General features: G+C 37.5%; 1 protein-coding gene across 1 annotated transcript in view; it reads left to right on the top strand.

Moving 5' to 3' along the window:
* The first annotated feature begins 2,717 nt into the window (after positions 1-2,717).
* atp2b2 (ATPase plasma membrane Ca2+ transporting 2) overlaps positions 2,718-19,465 on the top strand; it is a 30,237-nt gene continuing 13,489 nt past the window's right edge. Inside the window, exons 1-5 of the mRNA XM_078247302.1 lie at positions 2,718-2,859; positions 3,888-4,102; positions 4,531-4,773; positions 15,547-15,788; positions 17,327-17,561. Coding sequence (XP_078103428.1) covers positions 2,718-2,859; positions 3,888-4,102; positions 4,531-4,773; positions 15,547-15,788; positions 17,327-17,561 — 1,077 coding nt within the window. The remainder of the gene's footprint in view (positions 2,860-3,887; positions 4,103-4,530; positions 4,774-15,546; positions 15,789-17,326; positions 17,562-19,465) is intronic.

The raw sequence follows: 19,465 nt of genomic DNA, 5'->3' as shown, positions 1-19,465 counted from the left end.
ACTTTAACAACGTGTACCACTGATTTAGTAAATCCCAGAAAATGTGAGTGCTTGACCCAGGTTTTACCTACAGTCGTATTAGGGTAGAACATCCCTTCTTTTCACTCTGTCACTGATGTGTTGTCCATGGTCTGTTGTTCTGTTGTTCTTGTTGTGTTGTTGACTTGTATTGTTCTCTACATGAGAACAGAAAACTGTCCCTCAACTACCGTATCTGCCTCACTCGGCTGCCCTTTCACACCAGCAACACCCCCACTGTTCTCTTAGTACTCGTTGTATAGCCTACCACACCCTGGTTTCCCCCTTTCCACCATTTGAAATTGAATTTGAATTGAATTGAAATTAGCCCCATACAATATGACTTAAATTGTCTGTGGGTATGACGTGTTTGATGGTGTCCTTCGTAACTACAGTAATGTTTATTTCTTATTATTGTTAATAAATCAATTTCAACTGAGTCTGTGAAAAAAATATATATACATGAAAAATGCTCATGAAAGGTAAAATGAGCTTGATGGTGTTTTAAGCCTCCAACGTCACCTTCCAGGCAGCTAACCCTAACCTTAATCCTAAACATAACCATTGCCGCTCTGCCTGGAAGGTGACGTTGGGGGCTTAAAACACCAAACACCGTAAAATTATGCCTTCATAGCTTAATGTGTCTAACAGACAGTCAAAAAAGACCAAAAGATTAAATTTGCAATAATACAAAACAGAAAAAGAAAGGACATTTTTATATTCCAGAAGCTGCAACAAATGTTTGGTATTGTTTTTTTCTTGATAAATACATCTTTAATTAAAGATACATTTTCTTTCCGTCAACTTATTGAACAATTGACTACTGCTTTATTACCAGGCACTTGCAAGTTAAAGTGTCCGCAAAGCAAAGGGGCAAATGAAGACTCCTTGGTATGATGATTACAGTCTACATCAGCATTGCTCCAATATACCGTAGGACAAAATGCAACTTTCAGAAGATAAACCTTTGTCCTGACCTTGTATAAACATCAAATGTTTAATCTTGCTCTTTTGCCATGTACAGTTGGATACAGACACTTTCTGTCTTATGTCATGGCGGTGGAAAAACAAAATGCACAACCAGAGAGACATATGACAAATGTAGAATAAAAGGTTTTTTGTGAAACACATGCCTCATTGTGATTGGAAAACTGGGCTGATATGATTTTTGTAAATGGGCTACATTAACAGAGAAGCAATGTACTGTATGTGTGTGTGAGGGGGATAGAGATGGAGACAGAGTGAGGTAATTGAGGATTGGTTTTACAGCCTGAACAGAATTATTTATTTATTTTACACAGAAAATAGGAAATCTTGTTTTTGCCACACTATAAAACAGTTCATACAGTATAAAGTAGATAGAATATTAAGTAATCTCAACGTGTGACGATACGTAGATTACGTATAGGTTAAATACATAGATTACTGTATTTTAGCAAATGATCATTAAGAAACGTTTGGATTTGGACGTTTTGACTAGCGGAATCAGTTTTATTCAATTTTATTCTTTGTGTAAAACAAGGACAGTCATTTCAAATACATGTTACAGTCTGCAGCTTACAGTAAGTGTGTTTTGCATTTACTACCTACCTGCACATACTACCTGATATTTTTTGTTTTAGTAAAATGTACAATCACATTCATATACAAAGTTCTACTATTTGGGAAATTCCAATTATTACTATAGTTTCTTGTCATTATAATACTAAAAGATGAGCTTTGTGGAGTTTATTTTTTATTCTGTTGACAATTTCTCATGCAGTTCTGTAATCATGTTATCACCAGAATAGAAGCTTTTGTCACCATAGTTGATTTTAAAGCATTGCTGCTATTTATATATCATGGTCTATACTGTACATCACTCAGTGGGTTAAGGCTTAAATATATTTCTGGCTTGCTTTTAGAATTTGAATCCTCTACACCTCTCTCTTTCCAGAGTAAAAACAAAAAGCTAAAAAGTAATGTTTCGTTATTTTAGTACATGTGAACAAACCTCCAGAAGGCTTGAGACTCTGTTTTGGACTGAACCGATATATAGTCTCCACTTCAATTTATTTAAATTTGTATCTTTATTGTATTGAATTATGTTTTTTTTTTATCCCTTTATGACTTTTTAATCTTTTTGTTTCTTTTCTGGTTCTTCATATTTTTTTATATTTTAAGTTTTACTTGTGTGTGAAATGCGCTACACTGTGTTTAAGGTTTCCTTACATAGGCATCTAAATAATCTGTGAACATGGCTTGGACCTTAGATGTAGGACCACTGAATTATTCATGATTTACTGTAAATGTGCTTGTGATGAAAAAAAAATTGCTTGAATGATGAGGAACAGTGTTTCCCTTATTACAGCAAAAAAATACCTACATTGTCATGGATTTTTTTAGTTTTTATATTCTATACAGAAACAAGGTTCACAGCCTGTTTGATTTTACCATGAAGACAACGCAGGGACAAACAAAAACAGTCCTTATTATGGTATGTGAAAGCATACATACCAATTAGTTCCTATCTTGTCATGGGACGTCATATGATCTTTTCTGGGTTTGAAATCTTAACTGAACCTAGTGCAACACCTGGGTGTTGAAGCCTGGCTTCCTGTTTCTCTTCACTCCCTGTGTCTAATTTACCTTTCTAACGCTGCTGCTGCTGTCTGTTTTTTGTGGTGTTCACAGTAAAGAAGCAGGATGGAGCAGCTGCCATGGAGATGCAGCCTCTAAAGAGTGCTGAAGGTGGAGAGTCTGACGAGAAAGAGAAGAAGAAAAGGGTGCACGGTTCTAAGAAAGAGAAATCTGTGCTCCAAGGGAAGCTGACCAAACTTGCTGTCCAGATTGGCAAAGCAGGTACAGCAAATTGCACACAGACAAGTCCATTACTCAGTCAGGCAGTTAAATCAGGGACAACAGGGCACTGAGCCATCATCCTGTCTATCAAAGCAAGATGTTGCACTGATCAGACTCACTTCTTGGCCGCTTATAGCAATCAAAGTAGTTGAGAAGAATGCTGTGTCTGAATTATGGAACTGTAGAAGAGCCACTTTAGTTCACTTTATTTTTCAATCTGGCTTTTTCACAATTTTACAATCCATACCATAATTAATTGTTCGTAACGCAATTTAAAACAATGTATGACACCAATGATGTCTAAAACACTTGCAGTGGCCAGCAACACTTTTAGTAACAGATGCCCACATGCCATTTATGCCCACACTGTGGGTGTCCTGGGAGCAGCAACATAGTAGTTTTACTGTTGAGCAAATGATAGCCATAAATATTACATACCTTAAAATACTTCATGCTAAATGCAGTTGTTTCTGGACCAGTCTGGAGGAATTGGAATTCCTTAAAATATTCCTTAATACTGTAAATGTTTAGGCAGGGAGAAAAAAAAAACTGACTGCCAAGGTATCTCAGTAAAAAGTTAAGGGTTTCTCAATTTCTGAGAATACCTTAAAGAAGTCCAGACCTGGTTTGTATCTACCTGACACTGGGTGTGCCTCTTAGCTTTCAGAAAATGAATAAAGAGCCCATATATACTTGAATGATGAAACTTGTATAGTTTACTTGACCGCATTGTATTAACACTATGCATGCTAATGCTTCAGCCTCTATTAAAGCAGAACGTGTCACATGTTCTACTGTGTATGGATGCACAAACAGAGCCAGGAGAGGTTTGACAGAATTCTACCTGCCATTTTTGATGACTGCAACTGTCTGTCTAGACTCTGTAGTAATTCTCTTATATTTATCTTTAACAAATTAAAACTCATCCTCAGCACGTAATAATGTTTCCAACCAAAGCTATAAGTCACACTCAGACACATCTTTTGACATTGTGTTGCTCAGCTGACAACCTTTTGTATCTTTTTCAGGTTTGCTCATGTCAGCCATCACAGTCATCATCCTGGTCCTGTACTTTGCAATTGACAACTTTGTGCTGCAAAAGCAGCCTTGGCTGCCAGAGTGCACTCCCATCTACGTCCAGTACTTTGTCAAGTTCTTCATCATCGGTGTGACTGTGTTGGTGGTGGCCGTGCCGGAGGGGCTTCCGCTGGCTGTCACCATCTCCCTGGCCTATTCTGTCAAGGTGAGGAAGAACAGTGAAAAACGTATTGTGCATATATTTAGGCACTGCTATACTTCTGCTCTTAGGGCTGTCCAACTGCACATTATACACATTTAGTAGTGTATTCATCAATGCATTGTAAGTTAATTCTCTAACTTACAGTGCAGTGTACCGTAAAATATGCTAAGGGGATCAACTTTTGTTTTCTTTCTTTTTGTTCAGTTTTGTGAGAAACAAATTATTTCTGTGAATTAAATAAGGATTTTAACATACAATGTGAGCATAAGCATCCCTCTTTTTGTATTGTGGCCATTATAGCCAGTAAGGTTTGAGCAGTGCCTGTACAGCTAATTCAGTCATCCATCTACTGTAATAGTCCAGATATTTAAAAACATTTTCAAATATATATTGCAACACATCACAATGATCGTGGCATTTCCTACCAACAGAAAATGATGAAAGACAACAACCTGGTGCGTCACCTGGATGCATGTGAAACGATGGGCAATGCTACAGCCATCTGCTCTGACAAGACAGGCACGCTAACCACTAACCGCATGACGGCTGTGCAGTGTTACATGGGAGATGTGCACTACAGAGAAATCCCAGATCCTGGAGCACTGTCACCCAAATTACTGGACTTACTGGTCAATTCCATCTCCTTAAACAGCGCCTATACCACCAAGATACTGGTAAGCCACCTATAGTTACCTTAGAGGCCTTTCCTCTAGGCGTTTAACATGAATGTTAAATAGGAGATATAATGTTACTGCATCTGAAAACATACACCTAAACATATTGATTTATTTATCTCTTAGAAAATGGTAACTACAGTTAGTCTTTCATTTGGAATTTGATGATGAGAGCAGCCCTGAAACAGTGAGACAGCTCTGCAGTGCTTTTTTCCTCGGGGAAGCAGGCAGTCTGTGTCCTTGGCGGCTGCTTTAGATTCATCAGGCATTCACTCAACTTGTCACCTTGAGAACGGTTGTTTAATTTTGTACTATCTGATATTCAGAGCATAGCAGACTCTAATTGAATCCAATCTGTCTAAGTGCTGGAGATTGTCTCTTGTTTACAGTGAATGCAGCAAAGATACATTTTCTCTAAGCCAATTAGACCTGTATGCAATGAATATAGAAATATAGATTGATAGATAGATAGATAAATAAATATATAGACAGACAGACTCACACACAGACTATTACATGTTCTAATCACAGAATCTATAATCTGTATGCATAGATATTCCTCCAGGCCACAGGCTTGACACATTATTTCCAAAATAACATGAGCAGAATTACTCTAAAAGAAAAGACTGTTTGATGCTATATGCATCACTAATAATTTTCCTGGCATGACTGTGTATACTCACCAGCTCGCACACACGCACGCACGCACACACACACACACACACACACACACACACACACACACACACACACACACACACACACACACACACACACACACACACAAAATACACACACATATACACACACACATTCCATTTGTGCTTGTCTGTGTGTTGCTAGTCTTGTAAACCCCTTTAGAGTCTATTCATTGATGGCCGACCAACTGACAAATAGCCTAATGGAACTTGCAATGGGAATGAGCTGAGCAGGCAGGACATCTGCGATAGAAGGATCCCACAGATTTCACCTACCCCTCAAGGCACGAACACAGTCTTGGTGAAAACAGTATTGGTCACTGGGTTTCTAAGATGGAGAGCGACATACTTGTGTCTACTCTAGTTTTAACGCTGGTCACTGCATGCGTACAAGTAGCATAATTGTCGGACTCTCAGGCTTTATGCCAGAGTGATTATTTTATGTGCACTCACACAACACCTATCTAAATATAAAAAAACAGTGACAAATGTACATGGTTTATTTTTTCCCATTTATCCCTACTTTCCCCTGTGTTGAAAAAGAATAGACATGTCTCTCCACAAAGAATGTTCCTCGTTAAATAAAGGTTTATTGTCAAAGCCAGGTTAAATCTGACTTCTCACCACACATGCTGCAGTTTTCATCTGCAGACAATATACAATAGAGCTCTTTGAATTGCTCAGTGTATCTTACAGTTCCATATTTCCTCCACTTGCCAAATACCAAATAGCGACTCTTGACCCAGACCAACAGCCTGGGTTGTAGTAGAAGTCTGTAGAAGTCTAGTCAGACATAAGTCAGAGTCAGAGCATTGTTGAGATGATGTTAGGCTGAGTCCAGATGGGGGTTGAGTCCAAGTTAAGACTTAGGCCCAAGAATCAATACAGTGCCCATTCAATAGATGCGATATAACCGACTGATTTAACTCAAGTGCCTTCGAAAATACAAATTGAGGCGTTTTACTGTATATGTACATTTGCCAAAATGTGGCATTATTTGTTAACACTGTGATTACAATTTTGAGAAAAAATTATTTTATTAAAAACTAACAAGCTGACAATGAAAGTAAGATATAACACTACTTGTCAAACATGAGAATGCTTGGTTTTTACATGGCAAAGAAAACAATATGGGAAATAAGCAAGAACAACGAGGCACTTATATATTTAAGTATTTTGCGTCTCTGTTGGGAACTGACTGTAATAGATGAGAGTGGTGGCCAAGACAAGAGGAAAGCTCTAGCAACACATTACTGTAAAGACCTATTTAAAAAATATTTCACCTTATCTAAAGTGTGACATCTCGTCTATAGCCACATGGTTCGAATGGTGATTTAGTGTTGTTGATGGAACTATGAGGTTTCCCTTTCCCCACAGCATTTTTTTACCAAGACCTTCTATATTAACAAGACGTTATCCCTTTTGAAAAACCTGGAGGAATGCATTGCAGCATAACATCAGACTATTGTAGCTCCATAGCTGCTTAGCTCAACAGAATCAAGCACCGGCAGAGTGCAGCTTAGACTTGGTAGATTAAATGGCACATTCAGTCTGTTTTATAATCTCTTCATTCATAAAATAGGTTACCTCATGCACCAAAGTAGAAGTTAAACTTGGAATGAACTTCAAATTATATCATCTTACATACTTGCACATTTGTTACCTTCCATCAACAGTAATTACCTACACCATGTGTGCACTGTACCACTTAGCTACCCAATTGACGACATTTATATACATAAATCCAAATGTGTTCATTCATGCATGCATACATGTATGCACAAAACATACATGAATAAATATAGTACAGCACACAAAATCTAGCCCATAAATAGTAGAAAGGACAGTACATGTCAGCATTAATGCATTTATTTACTGAGAGCTCTTATTATTATGAAGGAAAGGCACAAAGGGAAAGCAAGACTGAGAAGGACAGATATACTTAAGGAATGAAGTGAACTCGGAAAGAAAGATGCAAAAAGGGACATTTCTGAGGAATATTTAGTAAATCCTCCAGCCGCCCCCACTCCCTCACTGCCACTCCAGCCCTGCTGTATGCTGGCTGGTGTGTTCTTATATAAGAGGCCAATCCTGTGGGATGCCAGGATGGCTATGGAAGTCTTTGATGGCCACTACACAAAGGCACAAAGGCAAAGAGGCAGGCTTTGATACCCGTATCAGTACCCCTACTGCCTCGCTGGCTTTATAATACAGCGAGTGGTGTGGCTTTGCTTATTACGTCAGCACATATCGACTCCAAAGTGGAGAATCCCCATCCTTGAGGGAGAAATTCACACACATTTGCGCAATGAATCCATGCACACAAACAGTATAAGCGCACACATACTGTACATGCATATGCTCGTATATACTGTATCCATGTGCACATATACACGTATTCATACATTCTGAAAAGAATGTATGCACACATGCATACAAATAGGAGCACCAATTTGCCTTGCATGTTTCTTGCAGACAAGTCAAGCATGATACAGAGCAATTTGTGAACAGCATTCAGTGACATTAATACTGTATACTGACGTCATTTCAACATGCGTCATTGCCAGTGGCAGTGAGGCCCCATAGAATTAGCCGTACTTCTTTTGTTTTTCTTTCAACTTTTACTTCACATTCTTAGTTTTTTCATTATGTATTAGATGTATTACATGTGTCTATAGGAAGACTTATGTAAAACTAGTGGAGTGCAGATGCACACACAGACACACATCTGTCATATCAGGCATACTCACGCTGTAGGAAGTATTCAGATCACAGGTGTATGTTCTCGCAGCACAGTGGCATGTGTTTAGCATGGCTCTGTGAGTGTCCTGGGAGCTCAGTTTCATGTTGCTTCAACCACCTGCTCAGGTCATTATTCTGGTCAGGGACAACAAGAGAGGTAGATAATACACACACACACACACACACACACACACACACACACACACACACACACACACACACACACACACACACACACACACACACAGCACACAGATGGCTTTAGTTGTGAGGGATAGGTGGAAGAAAAGAGACTGAATGTGAACAGAATGTGTCTGATGTTGAAACGTAGATAATAGAAAAACAACATTCAGTTCATGTTACATAAGGAAAAACTCCATTTGTTGATCTACAATGAGGTAAAAAGAAAACAAACTGCCTCATTTTTGTTCAGTAGTGAGTAGTGAGGTCCTGCTATAATTGCCTTTGGCTCACAGTGCTTTTGTCATCTGGACGTTGCGTGCTTGTTTGCACAACAGGGAGGAGAGATGTGAGTGTCTTGGATGTCTTTAGCTTGAAGCACCCAGTGTCCCCATGGAACAGTTTTGGACACTGAGAAGTAGACAGAGACAGAGAATCAGTGGAAGAAGCAGAGACATCTTCAGCAGAATTATGTCCTTCTCTTCTTGTTTTCTGTGTTCAGCACTTGCTCACAGACTTGACAGTGTTGCTGAGATGGCAGTGAAAGAGAAGTCATCATCACATGACAATGCTTTGATGTTTCAGAGGCACAAAGCTAAATGGACTCCCTGCCTTTCCCTCACACATTACACTATAGATTTCATTCATTCAGTTTCTGTTTTTTTTCTAGATTAAAATTAAATTATATTGTATCAAACATATAGAAAATTGTATAGATGTAAAGTAATTTTTGTGTTGCCTTCATGGTGACCATACCTTTGATAATTACCCAAAAATAAATGTGAGTGTATTAAAAATAAATCAAAGTGATATTTAAAATTAAAGCTAAAGGCAACTTAATCTAAAATTGTGTTATTTCTGCTGTATAACAAGATAGTTAGGTACACATATGATGTACCGTGCAAAGCTTTTAAAAACTTTTCTCACGCAAGCCTCGATGTCAGGATGAAAGGACTTTCTAATAGATGTAAATTAAATAAAGACCACATACTGTAAATAATGCAAACAACCTCAAAATTCCCACATTAGTAAATGCTATGTGGCTGACGTTGGGAAACACATGGTGTACAGCTTTGTAAGTAACAGAAATCCCACAGCCAAGTCAGCCATGAACTACATGTTGGACCCTGATCAGATTTTAACCACCTGACCAGCAAGAGCAGCCTCACCACCTTCAACATGTAACTCCGTTTTTTCAACGCAGACAAGGTATCAGTACACCTTACAGTAGATATGAGACCAGGTTGTGAATCTACTGTAACAATCTCTATTCCCTTACTGTAACTCAAATCAGCTAAATTATTACAAATCTCAGTACACTTGTAAATCTGATTACAGATTTGGAGATTTTCTTCACACAGTTACAAATCTGATTACGCACACACAGATTCTGAATACACATTTTCCGATTCCTGTGGGCATAAACAAATCTCAGTACGCATTTAGAGATTCTTATATAAATGAAAGCAAATAAAAGGGAGGGCGGGTGGTTAAAATATGTGGTGGGGGGAAGGGACGCAAAGCAAAAACAAGTGCAAAAGAAGGATGACAGAGATGAAGTTATATAGATAAATCATAAGAAGACGAGAGACACCACACTCGCATGACAAGTGTCCTCATCATGGACTGGAAGACTGTATTACTGCCCTCCAGCATGCCTCCAGGCCTCGGCCCAGTTGGCTGGTAAAGTCATGTAGAGAGCTAGAATATCATCCTCTTCTACATGCAAAGAGGGAACGAGAAGGAAGGCGGAGGCAGATGGGTACGGGAGTGGGCCGCCTTGTAGGAGACTGGGGAAACTGATAGTGAGGAAACGGAGAAAGACATCCAGAGTGAGGAAGGAGGATAGGGATCGAAGGGAATGAGAGAAGGAAAGATAGGATAAAAATAATTTAAAAAAGGGACATAAATAGGAAGACAGAGGAGTAAAATGGTGGGGTTGAATGTGAAGAGAAGATGAAGAAAATGGAAGAGAAGGGGAAGGAACAGGAGGGATGGATTAAGGAGAGCCCCAGGCGGAATAGGAAGTAAAGTTGCCAGCTCTCCCTCTGGCATATGTCCTTGCCTGCGGGAGCACCCAAGGACCGGGGAGAGGGCAGCTGGTCCTTAGCCATGTCCAGGCCAGGACGTGCCAACCTTAGCTCGGCCATGCCAACATTGGGCATCTCATGCCAGCAACTGTCCTTGTGCGTAGAAACTCATGTCAAGCTAAACCTCTGCAGAATCTCTGAGAATAAAAGTTGTCTGCCATTTATTTATTTTCTCACATTGTTTCGCTTTTGCTGCAGGAGTTGGAGTGCCACGAGCCAAATTAATTTTTCCTAATCCAAGATCTGTTTTCTGAAAAAACTGAATATTGTGATGCGTACCTTTGGTACAATAATTTGTATAATTTTGAAAATTTTGATTTTGTTTGTTGTTTTTTGATTTTTATTTATTGGGATCTCCATTAGCTGGGGCCATAGCCACAGCTATTCTTCCTGGAGTCCACTGAAAACTTGTGTGTCTATACATTGCCGTGCATAATTACATTAAAAACAACCACCAAACAAAACAACATTCAATACATCACAGAAACAATGACAACACAAGTATTAACAGAGACATAACAACATTCAACTCAACACAACACAGGACCTAGTTTAAATTATTCACAGAATTAACAATTTTTCAAAATTAAAAATTGTAAAAACAAATTTAAACAAAACAACTGACTGGGAGCTTTCAGTCAGGCTGAGGAGCAGCAAATGCAATATGATAAATAAACACAATTCTAAAATTGTATATGTTTAAATGAGTAAACCCAATCAGCTGTAGCTTATTGGTGCTTTGTTTCTAATTTCATTTTCAGTGTTTCAACTTTTAAAGCAATTTGCATGAACCATTAATTTAGTCTATACTTATCAACCCTCTTGAAAGCAGGCAGCCAGCAGCCAACATAACATTATACTATTTTCCTTATTTACTGCTGTTCTTCTTTACAACAACCAAAGAGAGATACATTGGCAGCCAAAAGCAACCAAATAAAGGATGGCGAATACATAATGTCATTTATGTCTATTCCTTAATAAAAGACAGCCCCACGAATGAAATATCCAGTAAACAAACTTCTTAGAGTAGTTTTTGGCCAAAATACTGATTGTAGTCCTTATGGCAACACATTGAAATGGTATTGAAATATAAACCAAATTTCATAAAACCTTAATTTCAATAGGCAAACACAAAATTGGTCTTCCAACTATAAGGTATGAATCAGAAAAATGAATTCCGAATGCAAAATTCAAATTAATTTGTACAAACAGCATGAAGCAAAGAGAACCTCATAGTAAACAAGTGGAATTACTGATACTCCTTTGCCAGAAAACACCTTTCTTTTAGGAAATAATTTGGCTTGAAGTCTAAATATATGACTACATGCCTTTTTAAGATACACGTTTTTTACATAAGTGAGTTTACTTTCTGAAATGAAGTTTGTCATCTTCAGTAGATTGTGGAACTGAATTGAATAAGTGCTTAAAAAATAGTTGGGATGACAAACCATGCAAAAATAATGCCTAGCATCTTTTGATATGTTTTATAAAGCAAACACCTCTTATTTAATAAAGGTTTATTGTAGAGGATTATTTAAAACATTATATATGTAATACATCTTGTATGGTTTTCAGCTGGACATTAAGTTGTTTAGTGTGATGTTTTTCTGTTGCTGGGAACCTAGTCTCCCAAACACTTAGCAGACAGTGCAGATGACACCATTTGTTCCATCCCCTCATTAGCCAATGACAGGCAGTGTCTTCCTGATGTAATCATAGGTCATTAGGAAAAGGCATTAATTCTGTTATTTAACGCAAACTCGGGATAAAGTATTTATACTCCTGTCTGTGTCTGTGAAACACAGCTAAATATTAACCAGATATGTCCAATTACTAGGTGAACATAGGTCAGTACTCTGATTGGGTTTTAATGATTAATGAGATTTTACATGACTTTTCTCTAACCCTCTCCACTGGAACCTCTGGCTCATAGCAGCTGCAGCTAAAGGGACATGTAAAATATGTCTGAATCTGAAATAATATTCATTGTTTGGTTTCAAAATATTGAGCTGCTTAAGCAAACATTGAAAGCAGATAATTGACTCACTAGACTGATGAATTAAGCTTTTAAATAAGCTTGCAATATTCAGACAAATTTCCACAGATTGCTTAGAATCCTTCTATCGTATTTGTATAATTTATTGTTCAATTTACTGAAACTAAAACTACAAAACACACAGAAATTTAAAATCTTGACATTCTTGATCTAAACCAAGTTATCTCAAGTAAATTTAAAATTTTATAACCCAACATCCCAAATTATAAATTTGCTTTAAAGGGTTTTAACTTTAAAGCAAATAGTACGCCACCTTCCTAAGACGTTCGATTCAGATAATAGATCAGCAGCAGTTCAGTGATATTTTCCTATTCACTACATGGGAACATATTTTAGCCTTATCAGGCACATTAACACATTATTAGCATTCTCTATAAAGACCTTGTGAGCAGGTTGACAAGAGCGGTCATTAGATGGAGAGTGTGAGTGCACCAATTCCAACAAGCCAATAATGTAATTAACTACACTGTCGATACAAAATCTTGTGCCGAGTGAAGAAAACAACAAGAAAGTAAAATTCAAAACACTGAAAATGCCAAGCTATCCTTTTACTGTAAATCTAATCTTGGTTGAAGGCATGTTGAGAAGAACGGAACAGAATGCCTGCAGTCAATCTATTTTGGGGCAAATAACACAGACTGAAGGTGTCTGCTTGGCAAAAAGTCAGAACCATTGTGTTCTGTGTGCTTTTGACACACGTAGGTGTGCGTGTTAGAGAAAGAGTGTACCTGACATGCTGTTTCTTTAGCCGTGAGTGTAGGTGTCAAGCGTACTGTAGGTACCATATAGCACGACCCCAGGGAGACTAAGTTTCAGCTCAGTGCCAGCTAATAGAGGTCCGAATGAACAAATACAACAACATGTACTTGTTATTGTTCAGTTTCCCAAATTGTGCTTATTTCCTTTAGAGCTGAAACAATTACCTGATTGTAAACATTCAGTCAAACAACTGTAATGTAACTATTTTGATTATTGATTTATTGTTTCAGTAATTTTTCATGCTGAAGTGCGGATTTTTGCATATATGATAGTATATATAAACTAAATATCTTTGAGTTTAAGACATGAGATAAAACAGGATAAAATAAGGTATTTGAAGACACTTCAGGGAGGTAAACCGGGAATTTTTCATAATTTTCTGAAATTTTCAAAGCAAACAATTAATTAATTCACTGAGAAAATATTGAGCAGATTGATCAAATATAATAATAATTTACAGTGCTATTTCCACGAGTATGTTTCTGAAGAGTGAAGTTGAACATCTTTTTATCACCACGTCTGTCTCAAACCAAAATGAGCTTGAGAGTGTGTGATTATGTGAAGAGGCATGTTATGAAAAATAAAAAGTGGTGTGTGTATGTGTGTCTGTGTGTGTGTTTGTGTGTGTGTGTGTGTGTGTGTGTGTGTGTGTGTGTGTGTGTGTGTGTGTGTGTGTGCATGGTTGAGTGTGGTTGAGTGTGTGAAGGATATAGATGATAATGAGATGTGTTTACAGATCACAGTGGCTGAAATAAAAAACATAGAACGTAATGCCATATATGCTTTATTGTTTGTATTTCTGTGTGATTTGACAAATTAGTGTGAGTGAGTAAATGGAGTGCAGGAAATACTAACAAGGACTGGGAAAAGATGAAAAGGGAGAGACAGAAAGATTCGAGGACATGTGTGAAGTGAGATGAGTGAAAATCCTGTCAGAAAATCTGAGCCAAAGAGTAAGAATCCCCAAGTGGCAGAGAGAGAGTGCACCATCTCTTTTCCCAAGTCTCGCCTTCCAAGTATGCTTTGTCCAGTGTTACCATGGCAACTCTTAGTCTTCCACAAGCTGACCACAGTCACACACTTGCACATACAGTGAGTGCGTATGCAAATTGCACATATTTACTGTAGCACCTGAACAGCCACGCACACAGATTTTAACAGATATCATACACAAACACACATAACCTACAGTAAAAGACTACTGTTGGCTGATAATAAACACACTCCAGCTTTGAGGGGTAGAGAAATTGCTCCACTGACATCACATACTGTACACCATTTCTCTGTTATTTGGAGTAAACGCATTATTCGATCATCAGCAAATTAATCAGCAACCATTTGGATTTGAGCTTTTTAAAAATGAAAATTGGCCCCTTTGTTTTCTATGACAGTAAATTAAATCTCTTTGCGTTTTGGATTGTAAGTTAGCCAAAACAAGCAATTTCAGGATGTCTCTTTGAGCTCTGGGATATTGTGATGGCCAATTTTTTTTTTTACATTTTCTGATATTTTATAGAGTAAACGATTAATAGCGTAATCTAGAAAATAATATGCAAGTAAATGTATTAAAAAAATATAATCAGAACCATATTCTACAAGTTTTATATAAATAACAAAACCAAAAACATGTCACCTGCTGCTGTGTCTATTGTTCACACACAATCCATGTAGTCATGTAAATATGTGGCTACCAAGATGTTTGCTGAACCGGAGAAAAACACGGCTCCATAAATGTACAATTACAGATTGCAATGGGTTGAGCCGTACGCCTGAAATAAGAATATCCAAATTTGATTCCATCTATCTCATCTCCCACCCTTCTACACAGAGCAACCCTTTCCCCTGCTAGCTGGTTAATTATCACTAACAGCTATTTCGAGACTTGCATTGGTTGCCCTGTGCTAAAGAAAAGAGAATATCATTGAATAGATCATAGAACAAACAGTATTAGTGTTTGGTCCCAAAATGTATTCAAATGAAGACTTAAGAGTCTCCATACCATGGAGAGTCTCCATGACAGGATATCAGAAAACACAACTATTGACAGAATAAAATCATATATGAATGAAAGTATATAAAATGAGGGGTAAACAATCATGAAATGTCTTAAAATCATCAAACCCTATAATGAGAAATTAGGTGAAAAACAACCGCAGGTAGTAAATAAGCACAAATTGTATCGCTGCAAATATTCCGCTGAAAATAGAATTGAACATCCGAAAATGTCTTCCTCTTCCCCCCTCTTCAGCCCCCAGATAAGGAAGGCGGTCTGCCGAAGCAGGTGGGCAACAAGACAGAGTGTGGCCTGCTGGGATTGGTCTTGGACCTGAAGCGGGACTACCAGCCAATAAGAAACCAAATCCCAGAAGAGAAGCTTTACAAAGTCTACACTTTCAACTCTTCCAGGAAGTCCATGAGCACTGTCATCAAATTGTCTGATGGGAACTTCCGCATGTACAGCAAGGGAGCCTCTGAGATCGTCCTCAAAAAGTGAGTTTGGTTTTGTGTTTAAAATGCGATGTTCCTGATAATAATAGCAGCACATAACCTTGTTGTACAGTCAGTATTATGATGTAATGTAATGTAATAGTGCAGATTTTTGTATAATGTAAGTGTATAGCTATTTCATTTTGAGTGCATAATGTGCTTGAGGATATAACCTATTCTCAAGGCAGTGAGATTGGGCTAAGTATCAACTAGAATTTTTCAGAGCAACAGTACAGTAACAAATTAGTAACTCAGAGAAAAACATGAGGCACAGTTATAAAGCTTCCTGCACCCACTGAAGCAAGGAGCAGAAATAATTTTTTGACAATGAATGACATTAAAATGAAACTGTAATAAAAACGAATCCAATGATGAATTGTAACAAACAGCCGTTACACTGTGGATTTAACACATTTAACATACATACAGATACAGCTACAAAAAGCTTAATTTGAGGTTATATGTAAGGTTATATACCCATTTTTTCAAACTTAAAAAAATCCTAAATGACTTTTGCACAAATTACAGTTAGTTGCTTTTTTAAATGGCTTACAGCAGATGAATTTGAATCCAGCTCTGTTTTGCAATTTATGTTGGTAAACTATTTTCCATTTGTATGTTCATTTATTTAGCTAATATGAAATCTATTTACTGTAGATCAGATACAAATGGGTTTTGGCTACAGTAGTAATTTAGGCAAAGCTTTGCTGGTGCCATTGGTCCATCATGCATCCATGGTGGAGAATAACTTTAACGCTTTCTCCGCCGTGCTTGGAGAAGTGATATATATATATATATATATATATATATATATATATATATATATATATATATATATATATATATAAACTATATTGTTTTTAAATTTGTTAAGAAGCTTGATGGTATTTTTAAAGCAATAGTTCAACATTTTGGGAAATCCCCTTATCCGCCCGCTTTCTTGCCGAGAAGAGAAGATCAATAAAAACGTTCATATACAGTATGTCCATTAAATATGAGGCTAGAGCCAGCAGCTGGTTAAGTGTAGATTAGCATAAAGTGGCGAGTTGCTGTTTTTTGTATGGATTAAACAAGCTCAATATAACATGTTAATTAGTGAGCTTTGGAGGAGCTGGTAGGTGGATTTTGTTACCGTTGGACAGAGACAGGCTAGCTGTTGCCCCCTGTTTCCAGTCTTTATGCTAAGCTAACCGACTGCTAGCTGTGGCTTAACATTGAACATACAGATATGAAAAGATGGTAACGATCTTCTCATCTAATTCTCGGCAAGAAAGCAAATAAGCGTATTTTCCAAAATATTCTCTCTGTGTTCATATATGTCTACACTGATGAAGCACTGATGATGATCATTTAGACCAAAATGTTTTCTGTTCATTCAAAGTTACTTCAATTACAAGACTGCATATAACATTCAATACTGTCTGAAGTACGTGCATCGGCCAGGATTTTTCTACAGTATACAGTATTTGGTTCTGACAATACCAAAGTTACAATACACGATTTGAAATACCCTTATCCCACCACTCCACCCTTAATTACAGATGCAACCATATCCTGAACGAGGTGGGTGAGGCAAGGGTTTTCCGTCCACGGGACAAGGACGAGATGGTGAAGAAGGTGATCGAGCCCATGGCGTGTGAAGGCCTGAGGACCATCTGTGTGGCATACCGTGACTTCTCCGGTGATCCCGAGCCCAACTGGGACGATGAGACCAATATCCTTAACAACCTCACAGCCATCTGTGTTGTTGGGATAGAAGACCCTGTCAGGCCAGAGGTAGGAGAGTGTGAGATATTCTGGTGACATACTGAAAAGAGTGGGCTGTATATGCATGCTACAATACTATAAACTGTACTAACCGTCTATACTACACATACAGTTTTCATACCTACATTTGTGAAGGTGTTTAGACTTTTCTACATACAGTTCTTTAATATCTGAGACAGTTGACTGAGAGACAACCTAGACATGATAGACAGTGAAGTCCTTTGTATCCTGTATGTCAAGACTGTTAAAAAAAGAAAATCTTTTTTTTGAGTAATAGCATAGGAGATATCTTGCTGTTACAAGAGCAGACATACTGTACAACTGTTCACTGGCATAGATACTGTTCGATAAAATTTGAACTCTTTCTTAAAACACAAGAATGAAATGTATTATATAAGTAACGTAAACGTGAATTAATTTCAAGATTGCTTCAGACTGGAGGAAAAGTACATGTATCTTTAATGTAGTACAGTTTGATGGAAGTATTTATAAAGATAAGTGACATAGACCCCTAATTAAGCCTCTTGAGGAACTCTGTACTGTATGTGTTTGATGTTGGATAATTAAATCAGTATTTGAAGACTTAATATATACAGTATATATACTGTACACAGTTTGGGTAAAAACTCCCTATAGGAACATAATCTTTGAAATTTACTACTTTACTGCTTTACTATGTACTACTCTGTTGAAAGTAAGTTTTTAACCCTCTGTGACCTTTTTAGTAGACTATCCCTTGAATTGTCCTGGATTTCAAATCCTTGGATTGTTTATAAGCCTCTATTCAGTTGCTAATTGATCTATTTTTTTCCTAGAAGGCCCAGATTTAAACAGTTCTATGGATTTTAGTTACATAAGACCAGCTCCTGTTCTGTGATCACTTCCTTAAAATCAGCTTCTTGTTTATATTATACTGTACTTGAAGAAATGACCGTCATTTATTTATCCTTGCACATTCAATGATGAATTTGATGATGAATGGTTATTTTATTATAGTACTTTTTTTCATTGACTTGCTTAAGGAAGCATGTTACCTCAATCTTGTGAAGTAAATGATGTGAGAGCTAAACAGGTGGGGCCAAAGAGTGAACAAAGCAGCAAGACTGTGGTGACAGTAGCCGCCTGCACAGTGAGCTGACAGAGACGGATCATGTGTCATTTGAAAGACTTGACTAGACTAGACTAGGGTGTGTGTGTGTGTGTGTGTGTGTGTGTGTGTGTGTGTGTGTGTGTGTGTGTGTGTCTGTGTGTGTGTGTGTCTGTGTGTGTGTGTGTGTGATCAGTTGCTTCGCTAAATGATTATTGATTCTTGAAATGTACACTTCATACCAGGCCAATCAGCTTGACCTGATTTAAGACTGAATGGGCGCTGCTCAGTTTCCATGTGTTGCTAATATTTTCAACATGCAGTTGCTACTTATATGTGTTGCATTTACGATATTACATATTGTGAATATACATTGTATTATATAGATATTTTTTTCTAAATCTATTCATTACATTGGGTCCTCAAATGGTCAATTTCTGGTTAAGACACAGCTCTAGGACACTGCAGATGCCAAGTGAGATACTGTGCTTGATATTGAGGCATGGACATGTTCACACCAAAAGCCTTGTGACTGAGCACATTTACTACATTATATTTAAGTACAGGTGCTGCCACTTGAGTATTTCAATTGAATACTTTAACTAGTTATTTTTTACTTGTCAGTTTGCAGATATAGATTTTATATTCAAAATATAAGACAATCACAAAATATCCCTTTTATTGAGTAAAAATCTCCAAAACATAGAGGAGTACGTAATGTAAACATTCCCTAATTTGAAGACATGGTACGAGGTTTGCACCCAACAGTGACAATTCAATGCATTGCTGGAGTTTAAACTCCCAAACTGCAATGAAATAGTAAGAC

Source organism: Sander vitreus, chromosome 4 (assembly GCF_031162955.1).
Source record: "Sander vitreus isolate 19-12246 chromosome 4, sanVit1, whole genome shotgun sequence".
NCBI lineage: Eukaryota > Metazoa > Chordata > Actinopteri > Perciformes > Percidae > Sander > Sander vitreus.
The sequence above is the reverse complement of the archived record's forward strand: the minus strand, read 5'-3'. Positions and strand labels throughout refer to the sequence as shown.